The 16,012-nt window shown below is 39.5% G+C and overlaps 1 protein-coding gene across 1 annotated transcript in view; it reads left to right on the forward strand.

The window, feature by feature from the left end:
• Positions 1-16,012, forward strand: part of IQGAP2 (IQ motif containing GTPase activating protein 2) — a 289,746-nt gene that overhangs the window by 213,787 nt on the left and 59,947 nt on the right. The window contains exons 15-17 of the mRNA XM_068535530.1: positions 4,079-4,246; positions 9,360-9,502; positions 11,350-11,520. Coding sequence (XP_068391631.1) covers positions 4,079-4,246; positions 9,360-9,502; positions 11,350-11,520 — 482 coding nt within the window. The remainder of the gene's footprint in view (positions 1-4,078; positions 4,247-9,359; positions 9,503-11,349; positions 11,521-16,012) is intronic.

Genomic DNA, 16,012 nt, shown 5'->3' on the forward strand with positions numbered 1-16,012 from the left:
GGCAGAACCCACATTAGCTCAAATGATAGTTGTCCTTTTTTTTAAGCATCTATTTTCACAGAAGAATAATAAGAAAATTCACATGGCAATCTAAAATAGCTTCAAGATTGATATGCTAGGGACTTCCCTGGTGGCGTAGTGGTTAAGAATCTGCCTGCCAATGCAGGAGACACGGGTTCGAGCCCTGGTCCAGGAAGATCCCACATGCTGCGGGGCAACTAAGCCCATGTGCCATAACTACTGAGCCTGCGCTCTAGAGCCCGTGAGCCACAACTTCTGAGCCCGTGTGCCACAACTACTGAAGCCCATGTGCCTAGAGCCTGTGCTCTGCAACAAGAGAAGCCACCGCAACTAGAGAAAGCCCGCGCGCAGCAATGAAGACCCAACGCAGCCAAAAATACATAAGTAAATAAATAAATAAATAGATTTATTTTTTTAAAAAGATTGATATGCTAATACTCTACATATATAAATTACCTACATAAATTAAGATTCCTAAAGGTGCAGTTCATTAACCTCTCCATTCATGACATAATTAGAATCTATCCTGTTGTATCAAGTCATAGCCTTGCCCCAGAGATGTGCTTTTAAACGTCACAGGCATCTGTAAGGAACATCTGGTTTTTATTTCCTTAGCCTGGAAAAATGTGTGTATTTGTCCAACCTAATTTTTATACCCTTAGGATCTTTGAAGTCTTTCCATTCTAGCACTCTAATCCTTTTCTTTTTTTTTTTTAATAAATCATCATTTGAGCTTCTTTTTTTTTTTTTTTTTTTTTTTTTAATTCCTGGTTGCACTGTGTCTTCATTGCTTCCCCATGGGCTTTCTCTAGTTGTGGTGAGCGAGGGCTACTCTTCGTTGCAGTGCACGGGCTTCTCGTTGTGGTGGCTTTTCTTGTTGCGGAGCATGGGCTCTAGGTGCGCAGCCTTCAGTAGTTGTGGCACGTGGGCTCAGTAGTTGTGGCTCGCGGGCTCTAGAGCGCAGGCTCAGTAGCTGTGGCGCACGGACTTAGTTGCTCCGCGGCATGTGGGATCTTCCCAGACCAGGGATCGAACCGTGTCCCCTGCATTGGCAGGCGGATTCTTAACCACTGTGCCACCAGGCAAGTCCCATCTAGCACTCTAATCCTTAAGAAAAAAAATAAAATTGAGTTGTGTACACAAGAGATTTAAATTTATATGTAAGACTGAAGGCAGCCGTAGTTTGAAGAAACAGTTTTAAGAAATTAGATTATCATACAGGCACTCAAATAGCCTAAAAAGGTTATGATTTTTCTCTTAAAGATCAAACCAGTTTAGAAGTTATTTTTATTCTGTGTTCTGCTTATATTTGGCCTGCGAATGTTAAGTTGATCCTCTTGAGACTCAACGTCTCTATTTACTATTAATATAAGAAATTTTCTCAAATGTGTGATTCTTTACTCCACACTTGCATATTTAAAATCCTTTCTTCTACTTCCGTCCTATCCCTTGAAAGAGTTGATACAGTGTCTTCTATGATATATAACAACAAATAGATGTTCTGAAGATAAAACCATCTATATTCTTATACTGAGTTGAGAATTTTCCAGTTTTATCAACAAGGAATTTAATCTTACTTTTAAAAGCATTCTTCATCCTTTGTATGAAGACTTAAAAACAGATTCTGATCACATGTTGCAATTATCAAACCCACTCCCAGATAATTTGATAAAAGAAAATGTGCTGGCCCATGTATTTTACCGCAGGCAAGATTTAAAAGGACGTAGTAACTCAAGACTCCTTCCTTTTGGCCCAATGTCCATTTTGACTGGAGCATCCTGCTTTCTTAAAGTAGGTTCTTCTCCATTTTTGACTCCTTAGAGCAATGTTTTTCAGCCTTTTTCCATTACTGCAGCCTAAGGAATCTTTCTAGCCTTTTTTTTTTTCCATGGTGCTCTTTACCATGACATTTTAATACCACAGATATATTGTCTACCTCTTTATGTGCCATATGTAGATCTGTGCTTTTATACATAAAAAGATTTTTTACTTTCTCCTCCTAAGAACCCACGTAAAGCAAACATATTTTTGGATCTCTTAGGAGATTTGGGGGAGGTTTCCTTCATTTGTTCCGTAGCAGAAACATACCTGACTTTCCGGATATCATTTATCTGTCATTCTCAACTATCGGGAACTTAATCACAACCCATAGATTAAGAAAAAAGCAAGCAAAATAGCTGTCTCAAAGCCTGTGTACTACAACTGATTTTCTCATCTCAGTGGGGACCACCTGGATAGCTACTTTGAGCCTGTTTATTCTTATCTTCGGCGTAAGGCTAATCTCTTGTATCTCTTCCCAGCTCAGAAGCCATGACCTACCAAGAAGTTAGGTGTTTGGGCTGCCCCATGCAGGCACTCAGACAGGAGCAAGAGGTGATAACTGACAGTGACGTTAGAGGAAAACTAAAAAGAAGAGGAATTTGAGGCCATTTAGTGCAGGAGCAAAGCAGCCCCAACACCTCCATAGTCCTTGAAGTTACCACTCACCGTATTACAGCACAGTTTAATTTTAATGACGTGAAGGACTCTTCTGGCAGCTCTCGGCAAATGTTAAGCGCCTGATACGTCCCAGGGACTGTGGGTACAGTGACAAGCAGGATAGAAACTGTTCTGTTAGGGGTTTTCCCGGGGCTTTAGATTTTCGTGGCGCATGATTCTGTTAAGATGAAGGTTGGCACCTAAAGGAGTCAGCTTCAGTTATCTGGAAGATTAACCCATGGACCCACTGCTTGCACATCAATACATACATTTGCAAGAAATGTATGCCTGCGTAATATCCCTCTTTTAAGGAAAACAGCATTTCACTGGGTTCGATGAAGCTGTCGGATGTAATTCATGTGAGGATCCTTTGTCTTTTCCTTGTTCTTTCCACATCTCTCAGACCACAGACATCTCCAACACCAGTACTGCCTTCTTCTTGTTCTTCAAAGCTTTCCTGGAGAAGAGGAAAGGGGGGCAGCTCACCCATTCCCATTAACTTTATATGTGAAAGAACCTACTGCTGTAGCTTTTGTTCAGCAACAACTGGAGTTGGCTGTGGGAGGTCTTTACTCTTCACGTGCTCCTTGAGATTTGCATGACGTGGACTCATGGCTGTCGAAAGTCAGACTCTGTTTTTCTTACCACGTCAGCCTTCACAGTTCTATGCACGTGTGAGCATAATTTGATGACAGCAATATACCATTTAGTATTTGTATGGCAGAGTTTGACGTGTGTGTTTAAAAAGAAAGAAAGAAAAAAAAATCCATCTCTATCCTCTCTTTTCATCAAGATGTTTTTTCATCTAGAAAGTGTTTAACCTGGTTTCTTCCATTTTTTTTGTTCTGCCTTGCTTCAGTGCATTTATAGGTTGTGAAGACAGTAGGTCCATTGGTTGGGCCAGAATATCCTCACCTGGAACTAAAATAGATGATAAAGGATTCACCGCGTTAACTTTCTTGAGGAAACCGAGAGTCCAGTGAGGTTTTATTTGTGGGGAGAGGCAGAAATGTGAAATGGGATAACATGCTTTCTAGGTCTAAATTGGTTCCATAATTAAGTTTCTGGACTCCACTGCATATATCCACCAGCTGTGCCTGTTGCCTTTCTAGAGCATTTGTTCAGGTTGCTAAGGACAATCTTAAAGGTATACTTGCACTATACCAGAGAATTTCAGGATTTCTGTGGCTTAGATAGCATTTCTAAAATAAATACATGTCTTCATAAAGCTAGTTCTCAAATACTGATTAATGACCTGCCTAAGGGCTGCATATCTACTGTCAATACGTGTCCCCCCCATTTCACAGATCACCACGGTGAGCAGAACGTAGTACCTTGATATCACACAAGAGTAACCAGGAAATACTGCGATTTTTGATAAACAGTGCTCCTATGGGATTTTATTCCTCTTAACAACCTGAGCAGTTGGTGACTCTCTGGGGCATATGTAGTGCATACTCTCAAAGGGTAAACAGGTTTAATACCAATGCATTCCTAAAAGGTTGAATTATATCTTTGCACGCCTCTAGGGTGAGTAGAAGATAACGATTAACAGAAACATTTATTTTTCATTACCCAGGGGTTACACTGGTCGTTGATGTTAATCAGTTTTTGGAGAAGGAAAAGCAAAGTGATATTTTGTCTATTTTGAAGTCTGCCGTTGGTAATACAAACGATGTAATGCCCGAATGTGCTGACAGGTACTATGACACCCTTGCGAAGGCAAAAGAGCAAAAATCTAAAAATGGTAAGCTTCTTCATCGTTTAGCACAAACTAAATTGGCATTTTGAATATGATGGTTTCTGTGGTATTGTGTTACCTTAATTTTAAGACAGATAATCGCTTTCAAATGAATGTTTCTGAAATGTTTATCATCTCTGGCAAAGGAAATTTTTTAGGTGTTGCTTTTCCTTTTTTGTCTCTTGGAAAGCTGTGATTAACTTGATGGCTGTGTGTGGGTGCCATATACTTGAGAAAATACAGTATTAAAGGAGACTTTACAGAAGGTAGGGCAGATATAGGGTAGCCTCCTCAAAGACATCTCCTGCTTTCCTTTAAAAGAGTTATTGTCTTTCTCTCAAACCTTAATCCTTGTCCTTTTGCCCCAGAGTCCCCATGCTTCTAAAATGGATTTCTGATAGTGTCTGTCATAATGAAAGAGTCATATCCAAGTGTATGGATCTTGGAAATAAATACTGGAATCGCTTCTCAAAAAAAAAAAGAAGACTGCTTCCTATAGATCTTGCTGTTGAGCCATCCCTCTAGTGGTACAAACTGATTTTTACACTAATATTTCTCTCCATCCTTTTGAAACAAATGACACATTATTATACAATATTAAGTAGAAGTAAAAAGTAATTTTGAAAGTACAAAATAAGCAGCAAATTGGTCTCCAAGAGCCTTGGCATATATTTATGCCTGTTCAATCCAATGGCAGGTCATGAAATATTAGCTGTGGAAACTGTGTTTTAGATCATGAGTTTAAGACTCATTTTTCAGATTTAGAAAATCACCTTGATGACATTTTGGACAGAGGGAGAAAATGACAAATCCAAGGAGATTAATTTTTGGCAGAGATAATCCATCATCTCTTTAGTAGATTTTTGTTGAGCACTTGCTGTGTCCTAGTGTCAAGGATCAAGGTGTCTCCTGACTCTTAGGCTGGTGTTTACTTGTACCACATCATGGGTCATGTACATAGTACTATTCATCTTTAGGAAACTGCTGTGACAATATATGGCCTTAGAAGTGGAACTTAAGGAAAAAAAAATTTTTTTTTTTTTTAGTTCACTGGAAGTCTGTCCAAAAGTACCCTATGTACTTCATTGTAAATTAGTCTGATATATTTCTAACTTGGGAATTCTACCCTCCAATTCTGCAAATTTTCTGTTAATGAAATGGAAACGGGACTACTGGCCATCCTCTCCTACTTGGCACCTGATCACCCTTGAGCCTCTCTCTGTTCCCTTCACAACTCTTCATCAGGAGTTACTGTAGTGCCCCTACCTCATCCTTTATGAGGAAAGAATTGTACAACTGTATTTATGCAGGGGTGAGTTCCTAGAGATGACCCATCATAATTTCAAAATCATCCTGGCCCAAACTTAGTTTTATCTTCTTTTCCCTAAACTTGCCTACTCCTCTTCCCAAGTGCCATGTCCTGGTCAGTGAAGAAAAAATGTCCCGAGGTAGCCAATTTAGAAACCTAGGAGATACCTTAGATTCATTTTTTTCTGGAAACAAAAAGAGAGTTGGGACTTTGTTAGAGATTGTGTTGAAGCTGTAGATCAATTTGAAGCATATTGCCATCTTAACAATATTAAGTCTTCTGATCCATGTACATGGTATGTCTTTGCTTTTAATTAGGTCTTTAATTCTTTCAACAATGTTTTGTAGTTTTCAATGTATAGGGCTTGCATTTCTTTAGTTGCATTTATTCCTACATATTTTATTATTTTTGATGCCATTGTAAATGTTGTTTTCTTAATTTTACTTTGGGGTTGTTTATTGCTCACATATAGAAATATAATTGATTTTTTTATTGAGATATATCACATACCATAAAATTCACTCTTTTAAGGTGTGAAATTCAGAAGTTTTTAGTTAACACTAAAAACACCACCACTAGTTAATTTGCCTTTTAATAAAGGATATTTTTTCTTATAATAAACAAAGCCCCTTACCTATTACCCATTGCTCCCCACCCCCAACTTTCAGCCCCAGGCAATCGCTAATCTACTCTCTGTCTCTCTGATTTTGCCTCTTCTGGACATTTCATATAAATTAAATCATACTGTGTTTGGCTTCTTTCACGTAGCGTAATGTTTTCAAAGTTCAACCATGTTGTAGCATGTATCAGTTCTTCATTGTTTTTATGGCTGATAATATTCCATTGTATGAGTATGCCACATTTTGTTTATCCATTCATCAGTTGATAGAATTTAGATTTTTTTCCTCCAGTTTTAGCTATCCTGAATAATACTTCTGTGAACATTTGTATACAAACTTTTGTGTGGGCATATTTTCATAAAATTGATTTGTGTATATTGATTTTGTATCCTGCAACCTTCCTGGACTCATTTATTCTAATAGTTTTTTAGTGGATTCTTGGGCTGCCACCTGTTGTTATAAATAAAGTTTTATTGTAATTCAGCCACACTCATTAACCTACATATCGTCTCTGGCTGCTTTCATGCTACAGTGGCAGAGTCAAGTAGTTGTATGAGAGACCTGTAGCACACAAGACTGAAAATATTTACTCTCTGGCCCTTTATAGAAAAAGATTGCCAACCCCTGTTCTAGAAGGAAGAGGAAAAACTTTCTAGCCAATTAAAGACTAACTTTCATTCCCAATAGAGCTGTGAACATTGTTTGGGGGAGTGAACAGGATGATTTATTCTTACTCTTTCACCTCTGATTCTAGGATGTCTGTTTTTTCCCACACAAGCGTTCACTCTTTGGTAGATCACTCAGCCTTATTGTTCAGTTTAGGTCTTATGATTTTGTCTGGAAGGCATCTAGAAAGTATGCTTCCTTATGGAATGCTCACCACCTCTTAACTCACGGGTATCTTTCTCTTGTATGGTTCCTCAGAGGCCCGTAATTAGTCTTTTCCCTAAGTAACAAACCAACTGCATTTCTCCTGTTCTGGAGATGCCCTCCTCAGCCTTTGATCTGACTGTAAACTCATACTTGATGTGAAAATGATAAAATTCTCTTTTTCTATTATCCACTGACATCCCAACTCAAATTACCCTTACAGTGCCAATGTGGTTGTCTTTTATTTATTTATTTATTTATTTATTTATTTAGTATTTTTATTTTTGGCTGCGTTGGGTCTTCGTTGCTGAATACGGGCTTTCTCTAGTTGCGGTGAGCAGGGGCTACTCTTCATTGCAGTGGTGCATGGGCTTCTCATTGTGGTGGCTTCTCTTGTTGCAGAGCACAGGCTCTAGGCGTGCGGGCTTCAGTAGTTGTGGCACGGGGGCTCAGTAGTTGTGGCTCACAGCTTAGTTGCTCCGCAGCATGTGGGATCTTTCTGGACCAGGGCTCAAACCCGTGTCCCCTGCGTTGGCAGGCGGATTCTTAACCACTGTGCCACCAGGGAAGTCCCAATGTGGTTGGCTTTTAACCAACTAAGAACTTTTTACATCTCAATTCTTATGAAAATAAAACATACCCATTTTCACCATCTTTATTTGCTTTCTTTCCTTCCCACTGAGAGAGTTGCCTTAAAAAGGGTTTTCATTCTTCTGAAGGCACTTGTGAATCTGACAACTGTTGGTGATTGAAAATATAATGATTACTTGTGATCATCCTAATTTGACTATACAATATATTTTCTAGTAGACCAGCATTTCTAAACAGATGACAACTGCCTGACTTCCCATTTGAAGAGAGATGTATCTCTGTTCCTGGGCATTGACAGAACAGTTGAGGGGCATTAAAAACCAAGTAAAGAATCAACACACAAAACCAGATAAAGAATCAACACACATTAAATCAACACGCCTTAAAGTTATCTCTGCTTAGATATTTGAATCCATTTAAATATTCTTTAAGGAAATTCAGTCAAATTTTGATTTACCTATAAAGGCAATTAGTCTAATGCTCACTTGGCAGCAGTTGGCTTAGCTTGGTCAGAAGTTTCTGTTTTTATTTTTATTGTTGTTTTTAGCTCTCTGATCTGGGACAAGAATCATAACCATTCAACAAAATAAATAGATTGCTAAATAGGAAGTGTAGCCCATAAATTCGTGAGGAGATATTCTTCTTGGCCAATTTAAGCCATGACTGCCATAGTTTTGTTTTGTTTTTGTCTAGTATCCACCCCACGCCCCCGCCAAAAAATTAAGTTCTTTCAACATTTTTTTTCTGCTTTTGTGTGGTTGTGTAGAGCAAGATGAGTCAGAGGGACCAGGAATTTTCCTTTTCCCTGCTTAGTGACCTCAGAGGTTGTGTATGCCATTTTGTGCTTTGAATAAAGTTGTCTGCAAAGATGAGTCACTTCTGCTTTGGTTTAATGCAGATCATTAAATAATGGGTTCTCGGGACTTCCCTGGTGGTGCAGTGGTTAAGAATCCGCCTGCCAGTGCAGGGGACACGGGTTGCATCCCTGGTCCGGGAAGATCCCACATGCTGCGGAGCAACTAAGCCCGTGCGCCACAACTACTGAGCCTGTGCTCTAGAGCTCAGGAGCCACAACTACTGAGCCTGCGAGCCACAACTACTGAAGCCCGCGCACCTGGAGCCCGTGCTCCACAACAAGAGAAGCCACTGCAATAAGAAACCCATGCACCACAACAAAGAGTAGCCCCCGGTCACTGAAACTAGAGAAAACCCGCGTGCAGCAACGAAGACCCAGTGCAGCCAAAAATTAATTAATTAATTAAAAAATAATAATAATAATGGGTTCTCCTTAAATAATGGGTCACAGCCATTGTAGGTCACTCCTTTTCAAAGAAGTTGCTGGAAGCCTTTCTAAACAAAGACGATTCTTCCTCATCGGTCTCCCCTGTCTCCTTGTGGTGCTATTCACACCTACCTGGGGTATCCATCCTTGTTTGCTTTTCCTTCTTTTTGGCCATTTGCAACTCTTTTCATCCTCATGAAAAATTTGGTATGCAGAGCCAGCATTAGATATTACTCTCTCCTCCTTTTTCTTTGGCTTAGCAGGGAGCTGCCATTGAATACATAGAATTCATTCCATTTTACTGAGTCCTTGCTAATAATTTTAACACACTATCTGAATGTTTGGTGAAAAACATACTCATTCAATTAATTTACTTATTGAAGAAACTACATTAATGTTGAAAGTTTCCATGTTCCTCTCTGGAATTTAACAAACCTTTTTCTTTAGTGTCTACTGAAGGTTCGTGGCTCAAACTCAACCTGCAGGAGAAATATGATTACTACTACAACATCGATTCAAAAGAGAGTTCCTGGGTCACACCTGAATCCTGCTTGCTTAAAGAATCATGGCTCATGGGAAAAGAAATTGAGGTAGGAGGTTGGTGTTTGATGGGAAGGTGTACTATATAAAGATAAGTGTGATTGCTTTTCTACTTTTGAATCATGCAATTGATGGGAAGAACTAATTTATTTGAAGACTGGATATGGAGTAAAGTCTTCACGAACTACAGCTGGACGTGGCTGCGTGGTTACTGACTTTTAGAATGTTTTCCGTGTGTCAGAGCAACACCAAACAGAACTAGGGAATAAAGCTCTTGCAGCTTCTTTAGGATGACAGATTATCCTAAGAAATCAATCTCCAGGTTTTCCTTGACACCAAAGCTCAGTTAATGGTAATTCCTTGGTTGTAAGTATTCAAAATGTCTTATTTCTTTCCCCCCAACCTCAACCTATAACAAAGATACATAGGTCCATTCAAGTGAGTAATGCTTCCCCAGGAGAAATACTCTTGAAGGAATGTTCACCAAGATTGCTTTGGACTTGAGACCAAAAGTTGGACCCGGAAGATGTGAAAATTGCTCTTTGATCCAGGCATTGTAGTGTGTTTAAAGAGAAAATACTTCTAATAATTGAGTTCCATCTTGAAAAAAATAGAACTCACAAATGTAGATCTTATAGAACTGTTCACAGTCACCAGCATCAAAGATACTGCAGGGTAGCAGTATTGTGGACAGAATCACCGGTGCGGTATTTACCAAAACTCGGAGGAAAAGCTGTGGCTTGGGGATGACAATGCCACAGAAATCCTGAATGACAAGAAGATAGTGAAAAACATATTTATTAACTAATTTCAAATGTGTAAAGTTCCTACAGTTTATAGGAAAATGGCATTGTGGAAATGAACTATTAGTGCTGCTTTGTTGAAAAATGAAATTATGGCCAGTATTTAAAAACCATATGCTCTCATTGAAAAGATATGTCAAACTGTGAAGAAGCAGCATTGAAGGGTTAAACTCAGAGCCAAAACTGCTCGTGTGGCATCCAAAGATGCCCTAGGTATAACTTTGTGAAGTGGAGTATCAGGATTAATAAAAAGTGGAGGGTCTTTGCTGTTAAAAAAACAAAAAAAATTCTAGTCAATCAAATTACTGAATTTATTCAAGAATGTACATATGTCTTCTTAAAAGTATTTATGCATCTTTTATATGATTTCACTTTTAATTGTTTAAATTAACCATCACTGAGTCCAGTCACACTGGATAAGAGACATCCGCCATAGAAGCGAGTCCAGTCTTTGCTTGCGTCTCTCAAAGAACATAAAAGTAAACCCAGTTCATCATCCACATGAAGACTTCTCACAATCCCCCTTCTTCCTTTTTTTCTCATTCATCTAGGTTTCCCTGTCTGCCCGCAATAGCACTTATCTTTCCTCTCCCACCGCCTTTTCTTCAGCTCCAAGTCTTTTATTTTCTCCCAAGTTTATTTGAGTTTTCCCCTACTCATTGCAGGGATCTGCCTCCTCTGGCCTGGGCAAGAAAAGCCCAAGGACTACATGGGCACTGCAGTCTTTCCCTCAGGAGAGGGAGGAGGTGATGCATGCTCTTACTGTAATCATCCTTGTCTCTTTTACACTCTGAGGAGATCAGGCCTCTTGCCTGGTCCCTGCCAGCATCATCTATACATCTCTACCTCCAAATCCTGAGACCATTCAACCTCATTCTCATACCATCTCAGCACAAAGTTCAGAGGATTCCAGAACCATATCACTAGAGAGAAGCTGAGCCAGTTCATCCCTCGGCTCTGGTCAGATCTTTTTTACACCAAGCCAGAAAGAGCTATGCAGATCATTTTCTGAAAGATAACATTTCCAGAAGCTGTTCTCTATGCTCCTTTCATCTGATGTGTGAAGTGTAACCATAAGAAATATCTCTTGCCAGGACATTATTGAGGAAGTCACAGCAGATTACATTCGTGAGAAGATGTGGTCTGCTACCGAAGATATGCTTCTGTGCTTTCAAGCCGCAACCTCAGGACCCCTCCTTAGGAAAGAGTATGAAGCTAGGAAATCATTTTTGTATGAACAAGAAGAGCATGTGACCAAAATACAGGTATGTGAGTCACCTACCACTCGTTACCGAAAACTGTCATTCCATGAAAATGTTTTATTTGATAATAGGACAGTCAACTACCAGCATTCTAATAAACAAATGTGACTGCAGGTTTTGTCCTTAATCAGTGCCTCTGAGTCTACTTTATTGAAGACTCCGAGATGGGAAGGATGTTGAATGATTTTTCACCTGTGGTCTTCTGGAAAGTATTCAGGACACTGTGAATAGTCAGAGTCAGGGGAATACCTGAGATCAGAGTTGAAATCCTGTTTCTCTAAAAAGGCGGATATTCTTGTGTCACGTACTGTCTGACCTCAGGTGCTTTTGAATTGGTTTCTTTGTGGTTAGTGGATGTTGAGTGGCGTCTGAGTTTCTATGCTCTTGTAGCCTAAAGAACAGAATAGCTCATGAAATAGATGTAGCATCTCTGAGGCTGTCTTCCCTCTTATATAATCTCCTTCTTCATTCAGGCCTGCAAGAGGCATCCTCATTCCCGACCTTTTTCTTCTTAAGCTTGCATGACTTGTCCGAATGTTCTGGTTGGCAGGAGAGGAACTTGCTAGATTTAGATGTTTCTATTCTGTGTTCCCCTAGCATCCTCTCTCAACCACCACGCTGGTTTCCAAAAGGCCGTGTGTTTGTTCCTTTTTCTGCATCCAAAGTGATACTGTTATTGATGGGCAGAGTTTGGTGGGTTTTTGCTTTGGCCGTAACTATTAAATTTCCAAAATTGAAAGGTTGTAAGTTGAAGGGCTTCTCTTTTGTGATCATTGGTGTACTGATCTGCTTCCCCACCTAACTTTAATATTGTGCAGGGCAGAAAATGAGTTTTTAAAACTTTTGTATTTTTGTGTCTTGCATATGATAGGTGCTCAAATATCTGAGTTTGCTCAGAGCTTAAGATGTTAGAAGGCAGGAATGATTAATTTTTTAAAAGAAATTTCTTCTATAAACTTGATACTCAAGCTTCACTGGTGGCGCAGTGGTTAAGAATCCGCCTGCCGATGCAGGGGACACGGGTTCGAGCCCTGGTCCGGGAAGATCCCACATGCCGCGGAGCAACTAAGCCCATGTGCCATAACTACTGAGCCTGCGCTCTAGATCCCGCGAGCCACAACTACTGAGCCCGCGAGCCACAACTACTGAAGCCCGTGCACCTAGAGCCCGTGCTCTGCAACAAGAGAAGCCACCCCAATGAGAAGCCCATGCACTGCAACAAAGAGTAGCCCCAGCTCGCTGCAACTAGAGAAAGCCAGTGCACAGCAATGGAGACCCAACGCAGCCAAAAATCAAATAAATAAAATAACTAAATTAAAAAAAAAAAAACTTGATACTCAAAGGATTTTTCTAGGTGCACCCCTAAGTTTTCCAGTTTATTCCTTCTTTAAATAAATGGTAGACAAAACACACAGGAAGTGAACAAAATCTTAAGTATAACATCATCTACACTGATGCTGAGGCTCTACTTTTGCACAAAATTCGAAGAGTGTTAGCCAGTGTGACACAATTTGGACCAACCTCAAGCTCTCCAGTCTGCCCAGAGCTGTGTTATAGTTGGAAGACACTCTAAAGAGCCCTCTAGTATAAAAACTGCCTGATATTAGGACCCAGGGCTAAAATCATGAGAGAGCTGGGGGAAAGACGGAAACAGTCACCTGGAGCCTTTCCTCCCCACCTCAGTGGAAGCAGCAGTACTGAAGAAGAAGCCATTACACTATGAAGTCACCCCGTGATGACTTCTTTCCCCCTGCTTCTGACAGTTTTCTAACAAGGAGGGCATGAGGTCTAAAGTCAGGCTGTAGCCTGGAGATGAATATGGTCTGACCCAGAAAACCAGAAGACCATGAACCAAAGGGCATCGTGCTAATCTCATTTTTTGCCGAAGTGGCTGATTCATTCTAAATTAGGGGAATGATGTCAAATCTGTGGAACAGCTCAAACTTCTTAGCTGGCTGCATCAACCCCAGACACAGTAGTCTCAACAAATTCAGAGAGAAAGCTCCCAGGCTGAGGGGAACCACACCCCAGCTCCACCGTGCTACCACCGACAGTCTCCTCCCAAGGAACTAAATATGGAACAGAGAGTATACGTCATCAGTAGCCAATCCTTTGTCTCAAGTGCTTAGGGGACAAGTCAGAAGGTACCCAAGTAAACACAGAGGAAGGTAATGAGAATCTATTATAACCATATTATATTTGAACAGTAAGAAAGCCCTGATAAAATGGCCAACATTTAAGAAGAGAGCCAGAGAAAAATCTCAAACAAAAATGAAAATTTTATAGCAAAAGAAAAAGAAAAATGGATATAAGTTGTAAAACATAAATTAACATCTAAGGATTCTCATATTCCAGGAGACAGAAGAAATTTTTATACTGAAACTGCTTTATGCTTTTAAGAAATTTAGTAAGATGCATGGACTTAATGAAACAAGACAGCATGATAAAATGAAAAGATAACGCATAGCTACAGAGAGGAAGAAAAATGACATCCTAGAATGTGAATGAACTTATAACTGCAGAATGTAGCGCAGACACTGAAAGTGATGGAAACACGTGGAGAACTTGAGAAAAATCACAGAAAAAGCTAAGAATAGATGACTTAAAATACATTTTCTCATCTGAAGATGATAATACCCATTTTATCGCAGGGTTGTAGGGATTAAATGGGATAATACACATAACAGACTTTGCCCAGTATGCAACTATTAAGTGCTCAACAAGTGTTCGAAGTGATGAGGCGGGAGAGATGGTGACTCACAGGGCAGGTAGTGGGGATCCAACATCCAGGCGGTTGGATGGCCCAGGAAGAGATCAGAAAAATCAAGACAGGAAAAAAGAGTTAGCTACAATATTTTTTTCCTTGAACTGAAGAAAGCTGAAACGCCACTTTGTAGGAAAAAGCATAGTAGTGAAATACCAGAACTTAGCCCTGAGAATTACTAAATTATTGAACTTCAGGTCAGAGAGTGCCACAAGCATCAGGGCAAAGAAAAAGAAACAAGCTTCTCTGAAGCAAGTGCAGGTTGTCAGGAGCTGTGGCAGAATCTGGGGTCAGGAGGAAGGGGGTGACCTGATGGGACAGTCCTTCATTACATTGTTGGAATGTAACTGACTACTCTTGCAGGTTGCGGGATTGTACCTTTAAGCAGAGTGAGAAAAGAGGTAAATATTTAGGGTTTTCTTGGCTAACAGAGAGATCACAGAATTTGTGCTTCAGAAGTTGGTAATTTGAATATTACTATCCTGAGTGCCCAATTATCAAGCAAGGCAACCAATTTAGCAAGCCAGATTTTCTAGAGATTGACAATTAGAATCTATAAAACAGAGCAGTAACTTCTGAGGTATCTTCTAGGTATCTTGGGAAACTCCTTTGTTACAGCTGAATTGCACAGAAAATATATTTATGGTAACAAAAAACAAAACAAAAACATGGCTATTATAAACTTTCACGCAAGTTCTCATACCAGTCAAGAGAGAGATTGATGTTTTTGTAAACGCCTTGTCTCTAATTGTTTATAAAAAGCTGCTTCTAAATGGCTTTATGGTTTAGAATTTTGTCTTCTTTTGCATTTTTATCAGTCGCTCCTTCCTCCCAACTTTATACTTATAATTGTTTTTAATAAAGAGCCTCTAATTAGAAGAGCCTGCTGTCTCTGGGCCTTGCACAGGAATTGTGCTGTTAGCACAGAATGAGAAAAGCCAGTCCTGAAGAAACTAAAACTTACAAACTAAAGAAGAAGAATGTTAAATTTTGACAAATAAAATAGGAAGCCAGTAGTACTCTGCTTCTATAGACCAAAACTTCAAAACCCAGCCAAGTTGCCTTGGTTTGGAAAGGTAACAATAAAAATATAAATATAGATTCCAGAAAAATCTACATAATCATTAAAGAGATGAAATACAAAATGAAATCTTCAGGAAAGTACTGTTGGTGAGCATTGAATCCTTAGGACATTAAAAACATAGTACAAAACGGACAAGTGGGTTCATTCCACTAATGCAAACATGCTTCAATATTAGATCTTCTGTTACTACAACAGATTCCTTATCCAGAATCTTTGAGAATCTGAGCTAATAGAGATTAATAGTGTTTCTGGAATTGAGATAATTCCAAAAAAGCAGAATGAGAAATTGAGCTAATCCCAGTATCTTGGTTGCCTTTCAATTTGGATCAAGGAATGGGGTGTATAATATTATTTGCACATTTGCACCTCTGTGCTTTAAAACAGTGTTAGCCACAAAAACACGAGTCACCATTGAGACCCATCGTGACAAATAAGTTACTAGTTAGATTGCCATTAGTATGAGTGCAATCACAGTTTATCACCATTTCCCTATTTGTCAATATTCTGTTCTCTACGTATTTTCGGTATTACAAACAATGCTGCAACAAAAATCCTTACATATTGTTTTCCTGCACAGGTACTTATATTTCCTTAGGCTAGGTATATTGAAAATTAGAAACACTGGGTGAAACGCTAAATAATTTTAA

Source organism: Eschrichtius robustus, chromosome 2 (assembly GCF_028021215.1).
Source record: "Eschrichtius robustus isolate mEscRob2 chromosome 2, mEscRob2.pri, whole genome shotgun sequence".
Lineage (NCBI taxonomy): Eukaryota > Metazoa > Chordata > Mammalia > Artiodactyla > Eschrichtiidae > Eschrichtius > Eschrichtius robustus.